We start from the raw sequence: 15,319 nt of genomic DNA on the forward strand, positions 1-15,319 counted from the left end.
CATGGTCCTTATTTTGATTATTTAAAGGAATCATATAAATTTAAACAATAGAGACCAGAATTTATATAAATTTAAAAATAGAAACTCTCCTGAAGCTATATCCCCATGTCTCACTCAACTACATTTAGTAATCACTTATAAAGAGCCAAATTCACCCTAAATTTAAGAATATCCACTTTTGCATATGTGAATCATTCAAAGGCTTTTTCTTGATGCTTTTTCTTATGAGGCTTAGAACTGGACATAATGTTGAGAAAACCTTTGACCAGTACTAGAGAAAATATGAGGATTGTCTTTGTAGTTTTGCCAACACTTTAAAGAAATTTGAAACCCAGAGTGGATACAAGACTTTTTTAGTTTGCATAAGGAACTGGTGGTATTGGCTAGGATGAAAATCCAGGCCTCCTACCTATAGTGTGGTATTCTTCCTACCTATTCTTAATACCAAAATGAAGATAAAACCCTCTACAAACAATCAGTGTTTAAAAATCTGATAAATCAAGAGAATTATTTGTCTTATAGAACATTTATCTCAAGAATTATTTAAGAGCAAGCTAGAGTAGGTTTAAGTTTTTGCATAGATTTTGAATTTACACATTTAAATAAGTTCACAAATAAGTTTAGGAAAACATTTAATTTGTACATTAATATCTACACTTTATTTTAATTTTTGCTTTAGAAATTCTAGATTGCTTAGCTTTTGATTTATTGTAATCTCTGGAACCTTTAGATGAATACTACTTCTAATAGTTTTTGCTTATTAAGTACTTATTAAGTACCTGTGCTTTGGTTAAGCCCTTTGCATTGTTTATCTCATTTAATTTTTACAACAGTTAAGAGGTAAGTATTCCAGTTAAAAGGAAGCTGAACTGAGATTTGTCAGCAACTTGGAAAAGGCTGCATGTACATCTAATAATAGGGTGGAGCTGAAATTTAAATCAACACAGCTTGATCCCAGAGTCTGCTTTTTTTTTTCTTTGTAGTTTCAAGTTTTTATTTGAATTCCAGTTAGTTAACATACAGTGTAATATTAGTTTCAGGTGTAGAATTTAGTGATCCATCACTTACATACAACACCCTGTGCTCACCACAAGTGCTGTCCTTAATCCCCATCACCCATTTAACCCATCTCCACCCTGCCTACCCACCTCTCCTACAGCAACCCTCTGTTCTCTGTAGTTAAGAGTCTGTTTTATGGATTGCCTCTTTTTCCCCTCTCTGTTTTGTTTCTTAAATTCCATGTGTGAGTGGAATCATATGGTATTTGTCTTTAACTTATTTCAAGCAGAATCTGTGCTTTTTAACAACTATCTTATTTTATCATTATTTTAACTGACGGAGCCACCCAGGTGCCATTTTATCATTATTTTAAACTTTGTTTTCTTTTGTTTATTGTAATATAGAAGTTTTAAATCTCGTTTAGATTCTCTTTGCTTCATTTTGAATTTAAAAATATAGACATGTACTCATACTTGGTGGGTGTAATTTTTATTGAATTAGTGATTGATCACTGATAAGGATGTTGAAACATCCTCCAGTCAAGAATTGAACTTATGGAACACTCCTTATGATACTTTATCAGATTGGTGTGAAATGCTTGGTAAATCTTTTTTGTGGGATGGTATTTTACATTTAAATGCAGGAAAAGTTAAATATAACCGATAAAATACTTTGTTGAATAACAAAGTTTTTAGAGTTACTGTATTACAGAGTATTTGTGAATGGCAAATCTTAGATGATTTAAATGATAAATCTTAGATGTTTTAAATTGAGACTACCAGAATATTTCATAACACCTTACCAAATATAGACTTGGTGTTGTATTGCTAGCTATTTTCACCTATTGATATTGTAACTGTTACTTGCTTTTCCTTTGAAAACAATGAAACTATGTTTTCTCCCTTTCCTGACTCTTTTATGTCATTTTTCTGTCTAAATTTAGATTCAGAAATTATTAAGCCAAGTCTCTTTCGTGGAATGCTAGACATGGTGTCCTTTGTTAACCTAGCTAGTCATAGACCTCAACTTTCAGTAGTTCATGAGTGATATGAGTGATGTATGTTAAAAGGGTACCTTAATTGTCCCAGGGTAGATGCACATTCAGAGAAAGCAATTTCAAGTCTTTGTTCAAGAAGTGAAAGAATAATAACTACTTTTAATATAATTTGATACATGTTAAACTTTTATTTATCTGGAAGAAAAATGTCATTTTGTAGTTATGTTTTAGCTGAAAATTGGCTAAAAAATGATTTACAGTATTTGATACCTTGTTTTTGTTTTTTGTGTTTTTTTTTTTTAAGATTTTATTTATATATTTGACAGAGAAAGACACAGTGAGAGAGGGAACACAAGCAGGGGGAGTGGGAGAGGGAGAAGCAGGCTTCCCACTGAGCAGGGAGCCTGATGCAGGGCTCAATCCCAGGACCCTGGGATCAGGACCTGAGCCGAACGAAGGCAGACGCTTAACGACTGAGCCACCCAGGTGCCCTGATACCTTTTTTTTAAAAAAATTAATTTAGGGACGCCTGGGTGGCTCAGTCAGTTAAGCGTCTGCCTTCAGCTCAGGTCATGATCCCGGGGTCCTGGGATCGAGTCCCGCATCGGGCTCCCTGCTCTGCGGGGAGCCTGCTTCTCCCTCTGCCTCTGCCTCTCTCTCTCTCTCTCTATCTCTCATGAATAAATAAATAAAATCTTAAAAAAAAATAAAATTAATTTAAATGACCAAATCTTAATATAATTTCAATGATCTTAGTACCTTTTGTAGCATTTTTTTTTTTTTTTTTAAGTAGGCTCCATGCCCAATGTGGGGCTTCAATTCACAACCCTGAGATTGAGTTGCATGCTTTCCCATCTGAGCCAGCCAGGGGCCCCTCAATACCTTTTGCAGCATTTCATGGCTTTCCCAATGTGTAACCACCTTTTAAGGTGTTCCTTGTGAGTAAAAGATAATTAAGTAACCAGCTAATTCGCAGGAGATATTAGGATACAGTTAGATCAGGTAAGATCTGAAAATTCTATATAAACTGCGTGGAAAATAGCCAGATATAAAGGTAGTTCCATTTATATCATGATGATCTGCTTGTAATTTATTATTTCAGTGGCTAGGTTAGAGACTAAATTAAGAGCCAGAGGAAAATTAGTTTGTCTTAGTAAGCTCACTAACTGGTCATTTGAAAATACTTTGTGTGGGGGCACCTGGGTGGCTCAGTTGGTTAAGCGTCTGCCTTCAGCTCAGGTCATGGTCCCGGGGCCCTAGGATCGAGCCCCATGTTGGGCTCCTGAGGAGGGAGCCTGCTTCTCTCCCTCTGCCACTTCCCCTGCTTTTGTGTGCGTGCTCTCTCTCTCTCTCTCTCAAATAAATAAATAAAATCTTAAAAAAAAACTTTTTAAAGTTAAAAGAAAATATTTTATGTGAAAACACTGTCATCTGAAATATGTATTCGATAAATGGGAGCTATCAATACAAACATCATTTAATCCTTATAACAATTCTATGAGTTAATATTATTATGCTAAATTTACAGGTAAAGAAGAGAGGTTTAGTGAAGTTAACCCATCTGAAGTCATGTAATGCTGCTATAAGCTACAGCCAAGATTCTAACCAAACTTTTCTGCTAGATTGTAGTGAACTGAAACCTGATGCTAGAGCTGTACTTTTACTTGCAATGAACTCTTCATGAAAATCTTTAACTGCCAAATAGAGTCCAAATTTAAAATTTTTTGCTGCTGGAAGTATGCATTTTTACCAGTCATGCCAATTAAAATTTAACTTCTTTAGTTTCAGCCTACTATTTCAGGATTTGTGATAATTTAAGGTGATATGTAGATTTAAAAAGCAATAAGCACTTCTTGAGATCTTACCATTGACATTCAAGTAAGATATTGGTGGGGAGGGGAAATGATAGAACTGGATTTTGTGTTATGGAGTTAGGGGATCATGAAATTTTCTGTAAAGGGCCAGATAGTAAATACAGTAAATGGCTCTAACAGCCATGTGATCTCTTGTAAAAATGCTCAGCTCTTCTAAAGCAGCTGTAGACAATATGTAAACAAAAGAGTGTTGCCGTGTTTTAATAAAACTACTAAAAGGAGCGGGAGCCTGGATTTGGCACATTTACCAGCCCTGTTACAGAAAATCTTGTAATTTCTGCAACTAAAAGATAAGACTTATTTATGATGATACTGCTTATGTAGAGTGGAAGTTTTCCTTTATTGAATGTATTGGCAAAAAAAAAAAAAATTACCAAAAAGACAGTAATAGTATAAAGGAGATTGGGAATAGTACCTAATAGTAAAGACTACTTTTTCAGCATTTCTATGACTACTTAGATTAAATACCTCATAAATTATTTGATAATTCCAGAATATACTTATTCACTCATTTCTTAGAATTAACATTTTTCTTGAAGAAACAAATCTGCCATTTTCATCAGAGTTTTCACAAATTCTGATAAACTTACTTTCCTTTATCATAAATTAGGAAGGATTACTGTGAAAAGACATGACACATAATTGGGTTATGATTTTATTTTATTTGAATTTATTTTGAAAAGTGGTATCTCTAGATAGATCAAGACTTTTGTGTAAATATATCCAGTTGGGAGTGTAGGGTCAGAAATGGAGTACTCTGTTATAGTCAGTTTTCAATGTTACATCTTATAAACTTCTTATTACAAGAAGTTTTGACCCTACAGATGCTTTCTGGTGCTACAAAACTTTATTAAACGTGAATCATTTTGTGGTATTGGCTAAAATGGATATTAAATAAAAAATGCACTTTTTAATTCTTATTCTCAGAGATTCGTCAGCGAACTGCAGTTCAGAGAAACCTTTCTCCAACACCCACAAGCTCTAGCCAGGGCCCTCCTCCACAAGTTCCAGTATCTCCTGGACCACCAAAGGACAGTTCAGCCCCTGGTGGACCCCCAGAAAGAACTGTTACTCCAGCCCTGTCATCAAATGTGTTACCAAGACGTCTTGGATCCCCTGCTACTTCAGTGCCTGGAATGGGTAAACAGAGCACTTAATGTTATTTACAGTTTATATTGTTTTCTCTGGTTACCAATAAAATGGGCCATTTTCAGGCAGTATGGAAATGGCATTTCATTTGGAAATAGCAGAGCAGTTATCTGATTAAGCAGGAGTTCCATATTCAATTAGCCATAACTCTTTACAGCTGGCACCTTGTGATACTGAAACCTATTTCTTGAGCTCATTTAACTGTTATGGCTTCTTTGTTTAAATGGCAATAAAACTTTGTGGTATTCTGTAGTCAACGGTATAGCATATCTTTTTATATTCAGCTTTAGAATGACTCCAGATTTATATAAAATGGGGATAGAAGAGAACACTTTTGGAATATATTCATGCTTTTTGCTAAACTCTTCACATATATTTTTAAACATGACAACATATTCCAGGAAGACTATTTCTGCATTGTATACAATACTATTATTGTTAATATGGGCTGGTAGATTTTTCTTTTATTTAGCGGTTGAACCTTAGTATTTTCTGACAGATACTTTAGCATAAAGTTCTATTAAATTAACAACTGCCTTTTCTATTTCATTTCTTTGGATTCTCTTTTTTCAGTGTGGTAGATCTCTAGGGGAAGATCCCATTTTTGGAGTGTAGTAGATTAAATTACCCTGCAGCTTTCTTTTGGAGTTCGTGATGGGACATGGAAGTCTACTGCTTCAGCAGATCACATTATTTTATATAAATTTCCATGTCAGATTCTTGAATATGATAGTAAATTATTTATCTTATTTTAAGATATTTAATTCTAATTTAAATTACTTTGGTATTTCATGACTAATTACTAACATATAATTTATAATGATTTTGAGGCTAGCCAGTAGTTGATATCAGGTATTCAGGGCACTAACATAATAAAAGCAATCTAAATGTTACTATGAGAGTAGTTTTTTTTTCCTGCTTTCCCTTCAAAGAAAAGGAGCATAAGATTTTAGAAAACTAGAAAACTGTTAATTTATAAACAAATTAAAGCTGGCTACAAATGAAATATATATAAATCATAACTTTTAAAGTAGTTATTGAAAAATACTTCTAAACTTGACATATAATGATGTCACTTAAGGCAGCCATGTATTTTGTGAAATTGAGAAAAATTAAGTTGAAAATTATTTATCTTTCTGTTGTTATTTGATTGATTTGAGATACCCATGATTTGTAAAGTTCTTAGTAGTTTAATGGAAGAACTTTTTTTGTGTGTGAGAATACATGAATTATATATATTTGTGTATCTAAGTTTTAAGGAAATAAAAGTTTAGCAACTTGTATAAAGTAATAAAAACTATTGCACATGTAAGAATAGGGTTATAGAGGGAACAATTGCCTAACTTTCATGATCATGTAAATAAAACATTTTACTGAAGTTTTTAATTTGTTTTCCATGTAGAAGACTAAGTTGTGCATTGCCAAAAATATGAGTTAAGTGATTTCTTACAGAGAAGATTAATAATTCATTTTTTCATTATGCCATATTTGTGGAAGAGAATCAATTTAATGTGTATTACCACAGGGCTCCCATATGTTTGAAAATTAATAACCAGCAGGTACTTGATAATTTGCCAAGCTGTGTAAAAATGACCAGTATTCCTACAATGATTGCTCTTGATATTTGTTTTAATTACTGTTATCTGTAATAGCATAAATATGAAGATGTGTTATTTTAAAAGTTATTAGTATGCACAGCATTTAAGATATTTTTATGAAATCTGTTGTTTTATGTATCCAGATTCCTTTATGGACATTTTCATTTTAAACATATAGAAGTAAAATATTCCAGCAAAAGTTAATTTGACTTAAATGTTTTCAAGATATAATGTGGCATACTTATTCAAGTTGAAAATTTGATAATGAGGAATGACATTATGTGCATTCAGATTTACTTTTTGATCATAAATGATTGAATGTTGTTAATACAAGTAAACCAATAACTTACTGATGAAATCTGAAAAATGTTCTTGATTTGTTATACAAAGAACTTATTCTAGAACCTGAATTTCATTTGTTAATCGCTACAATTTTGACATCATTTGCCCTTTTCTAGATGGTAACAACCTTTAGGTTTGTGGTTATTTACAAAGCAAATCTCTTTATTAGCCTTTAAAATATTAATATAGTATTGCTACTCTAAAACCATTCTTGAGTACTTTAAAGTTTTGTCACAATCGTTTTGAAAACCTTGTATCCTTATATTGTAAGGCTTAATCCAACAAGACCTCATTTTGTTGCAGTCTTCTATGAGGTCTCCCTGTCAACCTTCATTGCTGCCCGTCTCATTAGTATGTTCATCCTGCCTTGCAGGCAAACATCAACTTACTTATTTTATTCTCTCACTTTCTTCTAGTGCTGCCTTCTGTGTTGTCTCTCAGTTCAGAGTATCTCCTACAAATAGTTCTTTTTCAGTTTTCAAAGATTGTGGTTACAATTCATAAGTCTTTATTTTTGTTGTTAATGTTTTTAAATGATGTAAATCATTAAATCAAACTAGGTTATTCTTCCACTCTCCACTCTCCATTTATCTCTTCTGCTATTGCCTAGTTTATTACATGAACACAGTATATTTCTATTTATTTAGATCTTCAGTTTTTCTCAGCAGTGTTTTATAGTGTGCAATATATAAGTTTTATATATTTTCTTGGTTAAATGTGTATGTAATTATCTCCAATTTTTGAGCCTGTTGAAAATGGCTTTGTTTTACTATCTCCATTTATTCATTGCTAATATATATAGAAATACAATTGATTTTTATATATTGGTCTTCTATAATCTTGCTAAACCTATTAGTTTTATTAGTTTTTTAATAGATTCTATAGTATTTTCCATAGACTATCACATTGTGAATAAAGATAATTCTTCTTTTTTTCTAATCTGTGTTCCTTTTATTTCTCATTCTTGCTTATTACACAAACTAGAACCTTTGGTACAATGTTGAATAGAAGTGGCAAAAGCAGGGGAGCCTGACTGGTTCAGTTGGTGGAGCTTGCAACTCTTGATCTTGGGGTTGTGAGTTCAAGCCCCACACTGAATGTAGAGATTACTTACAAATAAAATCTTTAAGAAAAAGAAGAAGAAGAAGTGGAAAAGCAGACCTTCTTCCTTATTGCTGATCTTAAGAGGAAAGCAGTTACCTTTTCACCTTTCAGCATGGTGTTAGCTGTAGGGTTTGTTGTTGTTTATCAGGTTGAGGAAGTACCCTTCAATTTCTAGTTAGCTGAAGATTTTTATCAGTAATGGATGATGGATTTTATCAAATGTTTTTTTTATGCATCTACTGAGATGCTTATGTGGGGTTTTAGTTTTAACATCTGTTAATATAGTGAAATACATTGATTTTTAAATGTTGGACTACCTTGCTTTCCTGGGATAAATCTGACTTAGTCATGGTATTTTATTTTTTATATATATTGTTGGGTTTGATTTGCTAAAAGTTTGTTAAAAATGTTTACATCAATGTTCTTAGGGATATTGGTCTGTAGTATTTTTTTTTTTTTTCTTGTAATGTCTTTGTCAGGTTTGGGTATCAGAGGTATAAGAAAGTATTCTCTCATCTTAAATTTTACAGACAGTTTTGTGTAGAATTTATATTATTTCTTCCTTAAATGTTTGGTAGAATTTATAGGTTTAAGCATCTGGGTCTGCTGTTTTCTTTGTGGAATTTTTTTTTTTTTTTAAACTAAAAATTCAATTGAACAAAATCTACAGACTAATATCTCTTAGGAACATAGATATAAAAGTTCTTTATAAAATTTTAGCATATTGAATAATTATTTCTTGTTGAGTGAGCCTTTGTAATTTGGTAGTCTTTCAAAGGATTGTATTGGCATAAAATTATTCATAATATGCTTGTAAACAATAGATTTATGCCATTTCTCTCATTCCTGATACTAGTTTTTTGTATCTTCCTTTTTTCCCCCTGGTTAGTCTGGCTAGAGGTTTATCAGTTTTGATATTCTCAAAAGAACCAGATTTTCTCTATTATTTTTGTATTTTCTATTTTATTAATTTTTACTCTTCATTATTTTTTGTTCTGTTTATCTTGGGTTTGATTTGCTCTTCCTTTTTAGTTTCTTAAGGTGGAAGCTGAATTCATGAATTTTAGATTTACCCTCTTTTATAGATGTTTTAGTGTTACAAATTTCCCTCTACCTACTGCTTTAGCTGCATATCATAAGTTTGATATGTTGTTTTTTCATTTTCATTCAATTAAAAATACTTTCTAACTTCCATTTTGATTTTTCTTTGAACCCTTGGTTATTTAAATGTATGTTAGTTAGTCTCCAAATATTTGGAGATTTCCTTGTTGTCTTTCTGTTGCCAATTTCTAATTTAATTCTGTCATGGTCAGAAAACATATGTTGTATTGTTTAAATTTTCTTAAATGTACTGAGGCTTGTTTTATGTCTCAGAATATCATCTGTCTTGGTAAATGTTTTATATTCACTTGAATATATATTCTGTTCCTGTTGGATAGAGTGGCTATGAATGTTAATTAGGACAAGTTGGTAGCACATAGTATTTTTCAGGTCTTCTAAAACATTACTGATTTCTGTGTTTATTCTGTCAATTATTGAGAGGAAACTGTTGAAATCTCCAACTGTACTATTGTGCGTGCCTGTGTATAAATATGTATATAGTATTGTGTGTGTGTATACATATATATGTATATATGTATATATATATATATACATACAAGCATATATATAACATACACACACACAGTAGATATGTATTTGTCTATTTCTTTTTGTAGTTTCTATTAGTTTTTTGCTTTATATGTTTTGAAGCTCTGTTATGATGCACATACATATTTAGGATTATTATGTTCTCTTGATGAAGTGACTCCTTTGTCATTATAAAATTACCTTTTTTATCCCTGATAATATTCTTTGCTCTGAAGTCTACTCTGTTTGATATTAATACAGCTACTCCAGATTTCTTTTCATTAGTGTTAGCCTATTTATATATATGTTTCTATCATTTATTTGTTATTATTTTTAAAGGATTTATTTATTTTAGACAGAGAGAGAGAGAGAGAGGGAGAACACAAGTGGGGGGAGGGGCAGAGGGAGAGGAAGAGAGGGAATCCCAAGCAGACTCCACACTGAGTGTGGAGCCCACCATGGGTCTCGATCCCACAACCCCAAGATCATGATCTGAGCTGAAACCAAGAGTTGGACGCCTAATCAACTGAGCCACCCAGGTGTCCCTCTATCATTTATTTTTAACTTATTTGTGTCTTTGTATTTATTTATTTTTTATTTTCCTTTTTGGTAAGCAACATGTATCAGGTTCTTGCTTTTTTATTCTGACAATCCGTGGCTCATAATGAGGATGTTCAGGCTACATACATTTAACAGGGTTGGCATATTTGGGTTTGAGTTTAAATCTTCTGTTGTGCTATTTTTTTTCTACTTGTCCCTCTGTTCTATTACTTTTCTCCTTGTTTTCTGCCTCTTTTGAATTATCTTTATTATTTTATCTTTTTTCATTGCTTTACTATCTATTGCTTTTTCATGTTATTTTAGTGGGTCTTTTGGGGTTTACAGTATATATCTTGAACTTTGTGTTGAACTATATAGTTCATCTTCAAGTGATATAATACCAATTCACAAATAGTTTGAGAATCTAACAACACTATACTTACATTTCTCCTCTCCTGGCCTTTGTGCTACTGTTGCCATACATTTTACTTCAATATATGTTAATTCTTTTTTTTTTTTTTTTAGATTTTATTTATTTATTTGACAGAGAGAGACACAGCGAGAGGGGGAACACAAGCAGGGGGAGTGGGACAGGGAGAAGCAGGCCTCCCGCCAAGCAGGGAGCCCAATGCAGGGCTCAATCCCAGGACCCCGGAATCATGACCTCAGCCAAAGGCAGACACTTAACGATTGAGCCACCCAAGCGCCCCTACTTCAATATATGTTATAAACCCTACAACAAATGATTATTTTTCCTTTAAGCTATCAATTATTTTTTTAAGAGTTTTGGATATTTATCCACATGGTAACCATTTCAGTTATTTCCTTTGTACTACCTCTTTCTATCTGGTGTCATTTTTCTGTCTTTTAACATTTTTTTTTTTTTAAAAGATTTTATTTATTTATTTGACAGAGAGAGACACAGCGAGAGAGGGGAACACAAGCAGGGGGAGTGGGAGAGGGAGAAGCAGGCTTCCCGCTGAGCAGGGAGCCCTATGTGGGGCTCGATCCCAGGACCCCGGAATCATGACCTGAGCTGAAGGCAGGCGCTTAACGACTGAGCCACCCAGGCGCCCCTGTCTTTTAACATTTTTATAGTGCAGTTCTGCTAGTGATGAATTCTTTCAGTTTTGTATGTCTGAAAAAGTCTTCATTTTGTTTTCATTTTTAAAAGATGTTTTTACTAATACAGAATTCTAATTGATAGTTTTTCTTTAAAAATATTGCTTCACTGTCTTTTGGCTTATTTTCTGATGAGAAATCTATCATTCTTACCTCTGTTTCTCTGTATATGATGTATCTTTTTCTGACTGCTATGATTTTCTCTTTATCACTGGTTTTAAGCAATTTGATTGTCTCTGCCTTGGTGCAAAATTATGTTTCTTGTGCTTAGGGTTTGTTGATATTCTTGGATTTGTGGGTTTATAGATTTCATCAAATTTGGAAAATTTTTGTGCATCATTTCTTCAAGTATTGTTTTCTTTTCTCTCTCCTTTCTTATGGACTCCAGTTATATGTACATTAGGCTGCTTGTGTTTGTTCCACAGCTTGCTGATAATTTGTTTATTTAAAAAATTTTTAGGCTTCTCTTTGTGTTTCATTATGTATGGTTTCTATTGCTATATCTTCAGGTTTACTTCTGTGCCCTCCGCGTCCAAACTGCTATTCATCCCATCTGCCGATTTTTCATTCTAGACCTTATAGTTTTCATCTGTAGAAGTTCAGTCTGGGTCTTTTGAAATTTTTCCATGTTTTGACTACACACATTGAATCTTTCTTCTAGATTCTCAGTCATATGGAATATGGTCATAATAAGTGTTTTAACATATTTGTATACTAATTCTACAAACTGTCATTTCAGGGTCATTTTTGGTTGATTTTTCTCATTATGGGTTGTATTTTCCTGGTTATTTGGAAGTCTTATAATTTTTGATCTGATATCAGGCATTATGAATTTTATCTTACTGAATGCTGGATATTTTTATGTCCTTATACAAAGGTCCTCTGAATACTTAATCCAATAACCTGTGTGTTATGACATTTTCCACTCTGGCTGGTAAGAACATGGAATAGTTTGGCCCCATGTGAACACTGTTACCTTTAATATTTGGGGGCATTTTTTTCTGTGTACTCAGATAGTTTCATCATACACATAGTATGTTGAGCAGTCTTGGGGATCCTCTGTAGATCGTTGGTGTTCTTGCTCTGTGCATTCCTCTTCCTGTGAACCCAAGCTGCCTTGGTCTCTCCAGAGTTCCATCTTTATCTCCTCAAACTCAGGAATGCTGATACATTTCAGCTGGATTTACCCTCCCTGGGCTGCTGCCTGGGGATTTTCTCCAGGCAATAAGCTGGGGCAGTTGTTGGACTCATCTTACTTACTTTTGGTCTCTTGGGGATCTTTATCCTACATTGCCTGATACCCAGTGTCTTTAAAATATATGTTTCATCATATATTTTGCACAGTATTTTAGTTATTTTAGGTGGAAAGGTAAATCTGACCCCTGTGACTATTATTGCCCCAAATGGAAGTCTCCTAATTTGTTATTACATAAGATTTTAAGAGTCTGGGCATTTTATTTATTTATTTTTCTTTTAAAATATTTTATTACTTGTATAATCCTACAAAAATCTATTTAGTTATATCTATCCATACATGTATATACATGTTTTTTAAGTTTTTTATTTATTTTTAAATTATTTTTTAAATTTAAGTTTACTTAACATACAGTGCAATTCAGTAGAATTCAGTGATTCATCACTTACATACAACACCCAACACCTCTTTACAACAAGTGCCCTCTTTAATAAGAGTCTGGGCACTTAAAAATTTAGTTTGTACAGAGCCCAACATAGTTTCAGTTCTTAATAGATTATGTTGATGGTTTTGATATAGAACATAATTTAACATTTTTTTGGTAGTGTAATATTTTTATTTTTATTTTTTTTAAAGATTGTATTTATTTATTTGACAGAGAGACACAACGAGAGAGTGAACACAGCAGTGGGGGAGTGGGAGAGGGAGAAGCAGGCTTCCGCTGAGCAGAAAGCCCGATGTGGGGCTCGATCCCAGGACCCTGGGATCATGACCTGAGCCAAAGGCAGATGCTTAACAACTGAGCCACCCAGGTGCCCCTGTAGTGTAATATTTTTAATGAAAACGTGAATGCTCTGAAGAGATGTATTTTTGTTTTATTAAAATCTTTTGAATATTCTGACAAGCATGGGTAGTACTTGGTAACTGAATTAAAATTTAAATGTATTTTATACATATATATTTCATATGTATTTATTTATTTATTTACTAGGTCTTCATCCTCCGGGTCCACCTTTAGCAAGACCCATTCTCCCCCGAGAACGAGGTGCTCTGGATAGAATTGTTGAATATTTAGTTGGTGATGGTCCACAAAACAGGTAATGTTTATTAAGGTGGTAGGTAAATGAAAATGAGGAAAAAGTTTATTGGCCAGGGTGTATGTGTGTGTGTGTGTGTGTGTGTGTGTATGCAGTAGATGTTCTACAGTTTTGTGGCTCTTATTTCCTGATTTTAGAACATAATAGAATATTTTATAGCCCTGCAAAGAGTACATATTCATTTGTTTTTCAGTAAAAATTTGGATAAAGTATCTAGATAAAATACAGAAAAATATATAGAGAAAACAAAATAATGTTATATGATATTTTTAGAGAAATTGTATCATTTCATTGAAACTTTTAAGCTTGAAGAGCAAACAGCGAAAACTTGGTAGGTTGTAAGAAATGGAGTTTCAGGGGCGCCTGGGTGGCTCAGGCATTAAGTGTCTGCCTTCGGCTCAGGTCATAATCTTAGGGTCCTGGGGTCGAGCCCTGCATCGGGCTCCCTGCTTAGTGGGGAGCTTGCTTCTCCCTCTCCCTCTCCCACTCCCCCTGCTTATGTTCCCTCCCTCGCTGTCTTTCTCTCTCTTTCAAATAAATAAATAAATAAAATCTTTAAAAAAAAAAAAGAAATGGAGTTTTATAGATGTCAGTACTGGAATTGGTGATGGTGATGACTTTAACAATGAGGACAATTTACATATGTTTGACACTTTTAGTTCTCAAAATACTTCTCCAATATTATTGGATTTTTATGATAACCCTAGGAAGGCAGGGATGATGTCAGCAGAGCAACTGTTGTAGTGTAGATTTTTAAAAAATACTTAGATGGTAGAGTAGATATTTCACAAGGTTATGGTTAATATTATCATTTTAATAAAAGGACTGAATTTAATATTAATATAATAAATTATATATTATTCAAAACAGACAAGTTGTTGTTTGATAGGGCCAAGTATTTGTTAAGTACATACACAGAGAACAGAGAGAGTACATAAAGGGGAAATGAGGAAGATGTATAACTAGGATAGATATAGGAATCATGAAGTATGAAGTTAACCTTTGGATTGGACTAAACAAATTAAATTCATTTCTTTATTACAGACTTCTCAGGTTTTAATAACATTCATTGTGAATCTCTAAGGGGTTCCATCTTTTCCAGTCTTATCTAGTCACAGATTTGGGGTCTGTCATCCTCAGAAATATATGTTAGAAAATACTGAAATTTAAGTGGTCTGTTATTGACTATGTTTCTCTTAACTTAGTAAGGATATATTCATTTGACTCATGACTTGTTTTTAATTTGGCCTATAAATTGTATTTTAAAAGGCTTAAAAATTTGGCTGTTATGTTTAAAGAGTATTGTTCATTGTTTACTAAGTAACATCTAAACTGTTAATGACATATTTCACTATGCTAAAATATAAGTTAGCTGTTGGCTAAAGTAGCCTTTCCATGGGCTTTGTCTGCATTTGCAACTGATATGTTCATTTTTCCTTTTCGTGTAGGTATGCCCTTATATGTCAGCAGTGTTTTTCTCATAATGGCATGGCTTTGAAAGAAGAATTTGAATACATTGGTAAGAATTACTGGGCAGTTAGATTTAAATATTTTACTCTTAAATATTTCATTCTATGCCAATTCCTATGTAATGTCACTTTGTTGTAAGTGCCCTGTATGTATTTTTCAGGCATATTGTTCTTATTTTAGAACACAGAGCAAAGCAGGAAAAA

At 33.0% G+C, this 15,319-nt stretch overlaps 1 protein-coding gene across 2 annotated transcripts in view; it reads left to right on the plus strand.

Annotated features, from left to right (window-relative positions):
- Positions 1–15,319, plus strand: part of LNPK (lunapark, ER junction formation factor) — a 78,201-nt gene that overhangs the window by 52,968 nt on the left and 9,914 nt on the right. For both annotated transcript variants that reach the window (XM_035007700.1, XM_035007698.1), the window contains exons 9-11: positions 4,798–5,010; positions 13,541–13,646; positions 15,095–15,165. In XM_035007700.1, coding sequence (XP_034863591.1) covers positions 4,798–5,010; positions 13,541–13,646; positions 15,095–15,165 — 390 coding nt within the window. The remainder of the gene's footprint in view (positions 1–4,797; positions 5,011–13,540; positions 13,647–15,094; positions 15,166–15,319) is intronic.

The sequence above is a fragment of the Mirounga leonina genome, unplaced genomic scaffold (genome assembly GCF_011800145.1).
Source record: "Mirounga leonina isolate KUSES-001 unplaced genomic scaffold, KU_Mleo_1.0 Mir_151, whole genome shotgun sequence".
Lineage (NCBI taxonomy): Eukaryota > Metazoa > Chordata > Mammalia > Carnivora > Phocidae > Mirounga > Mirounga leonina.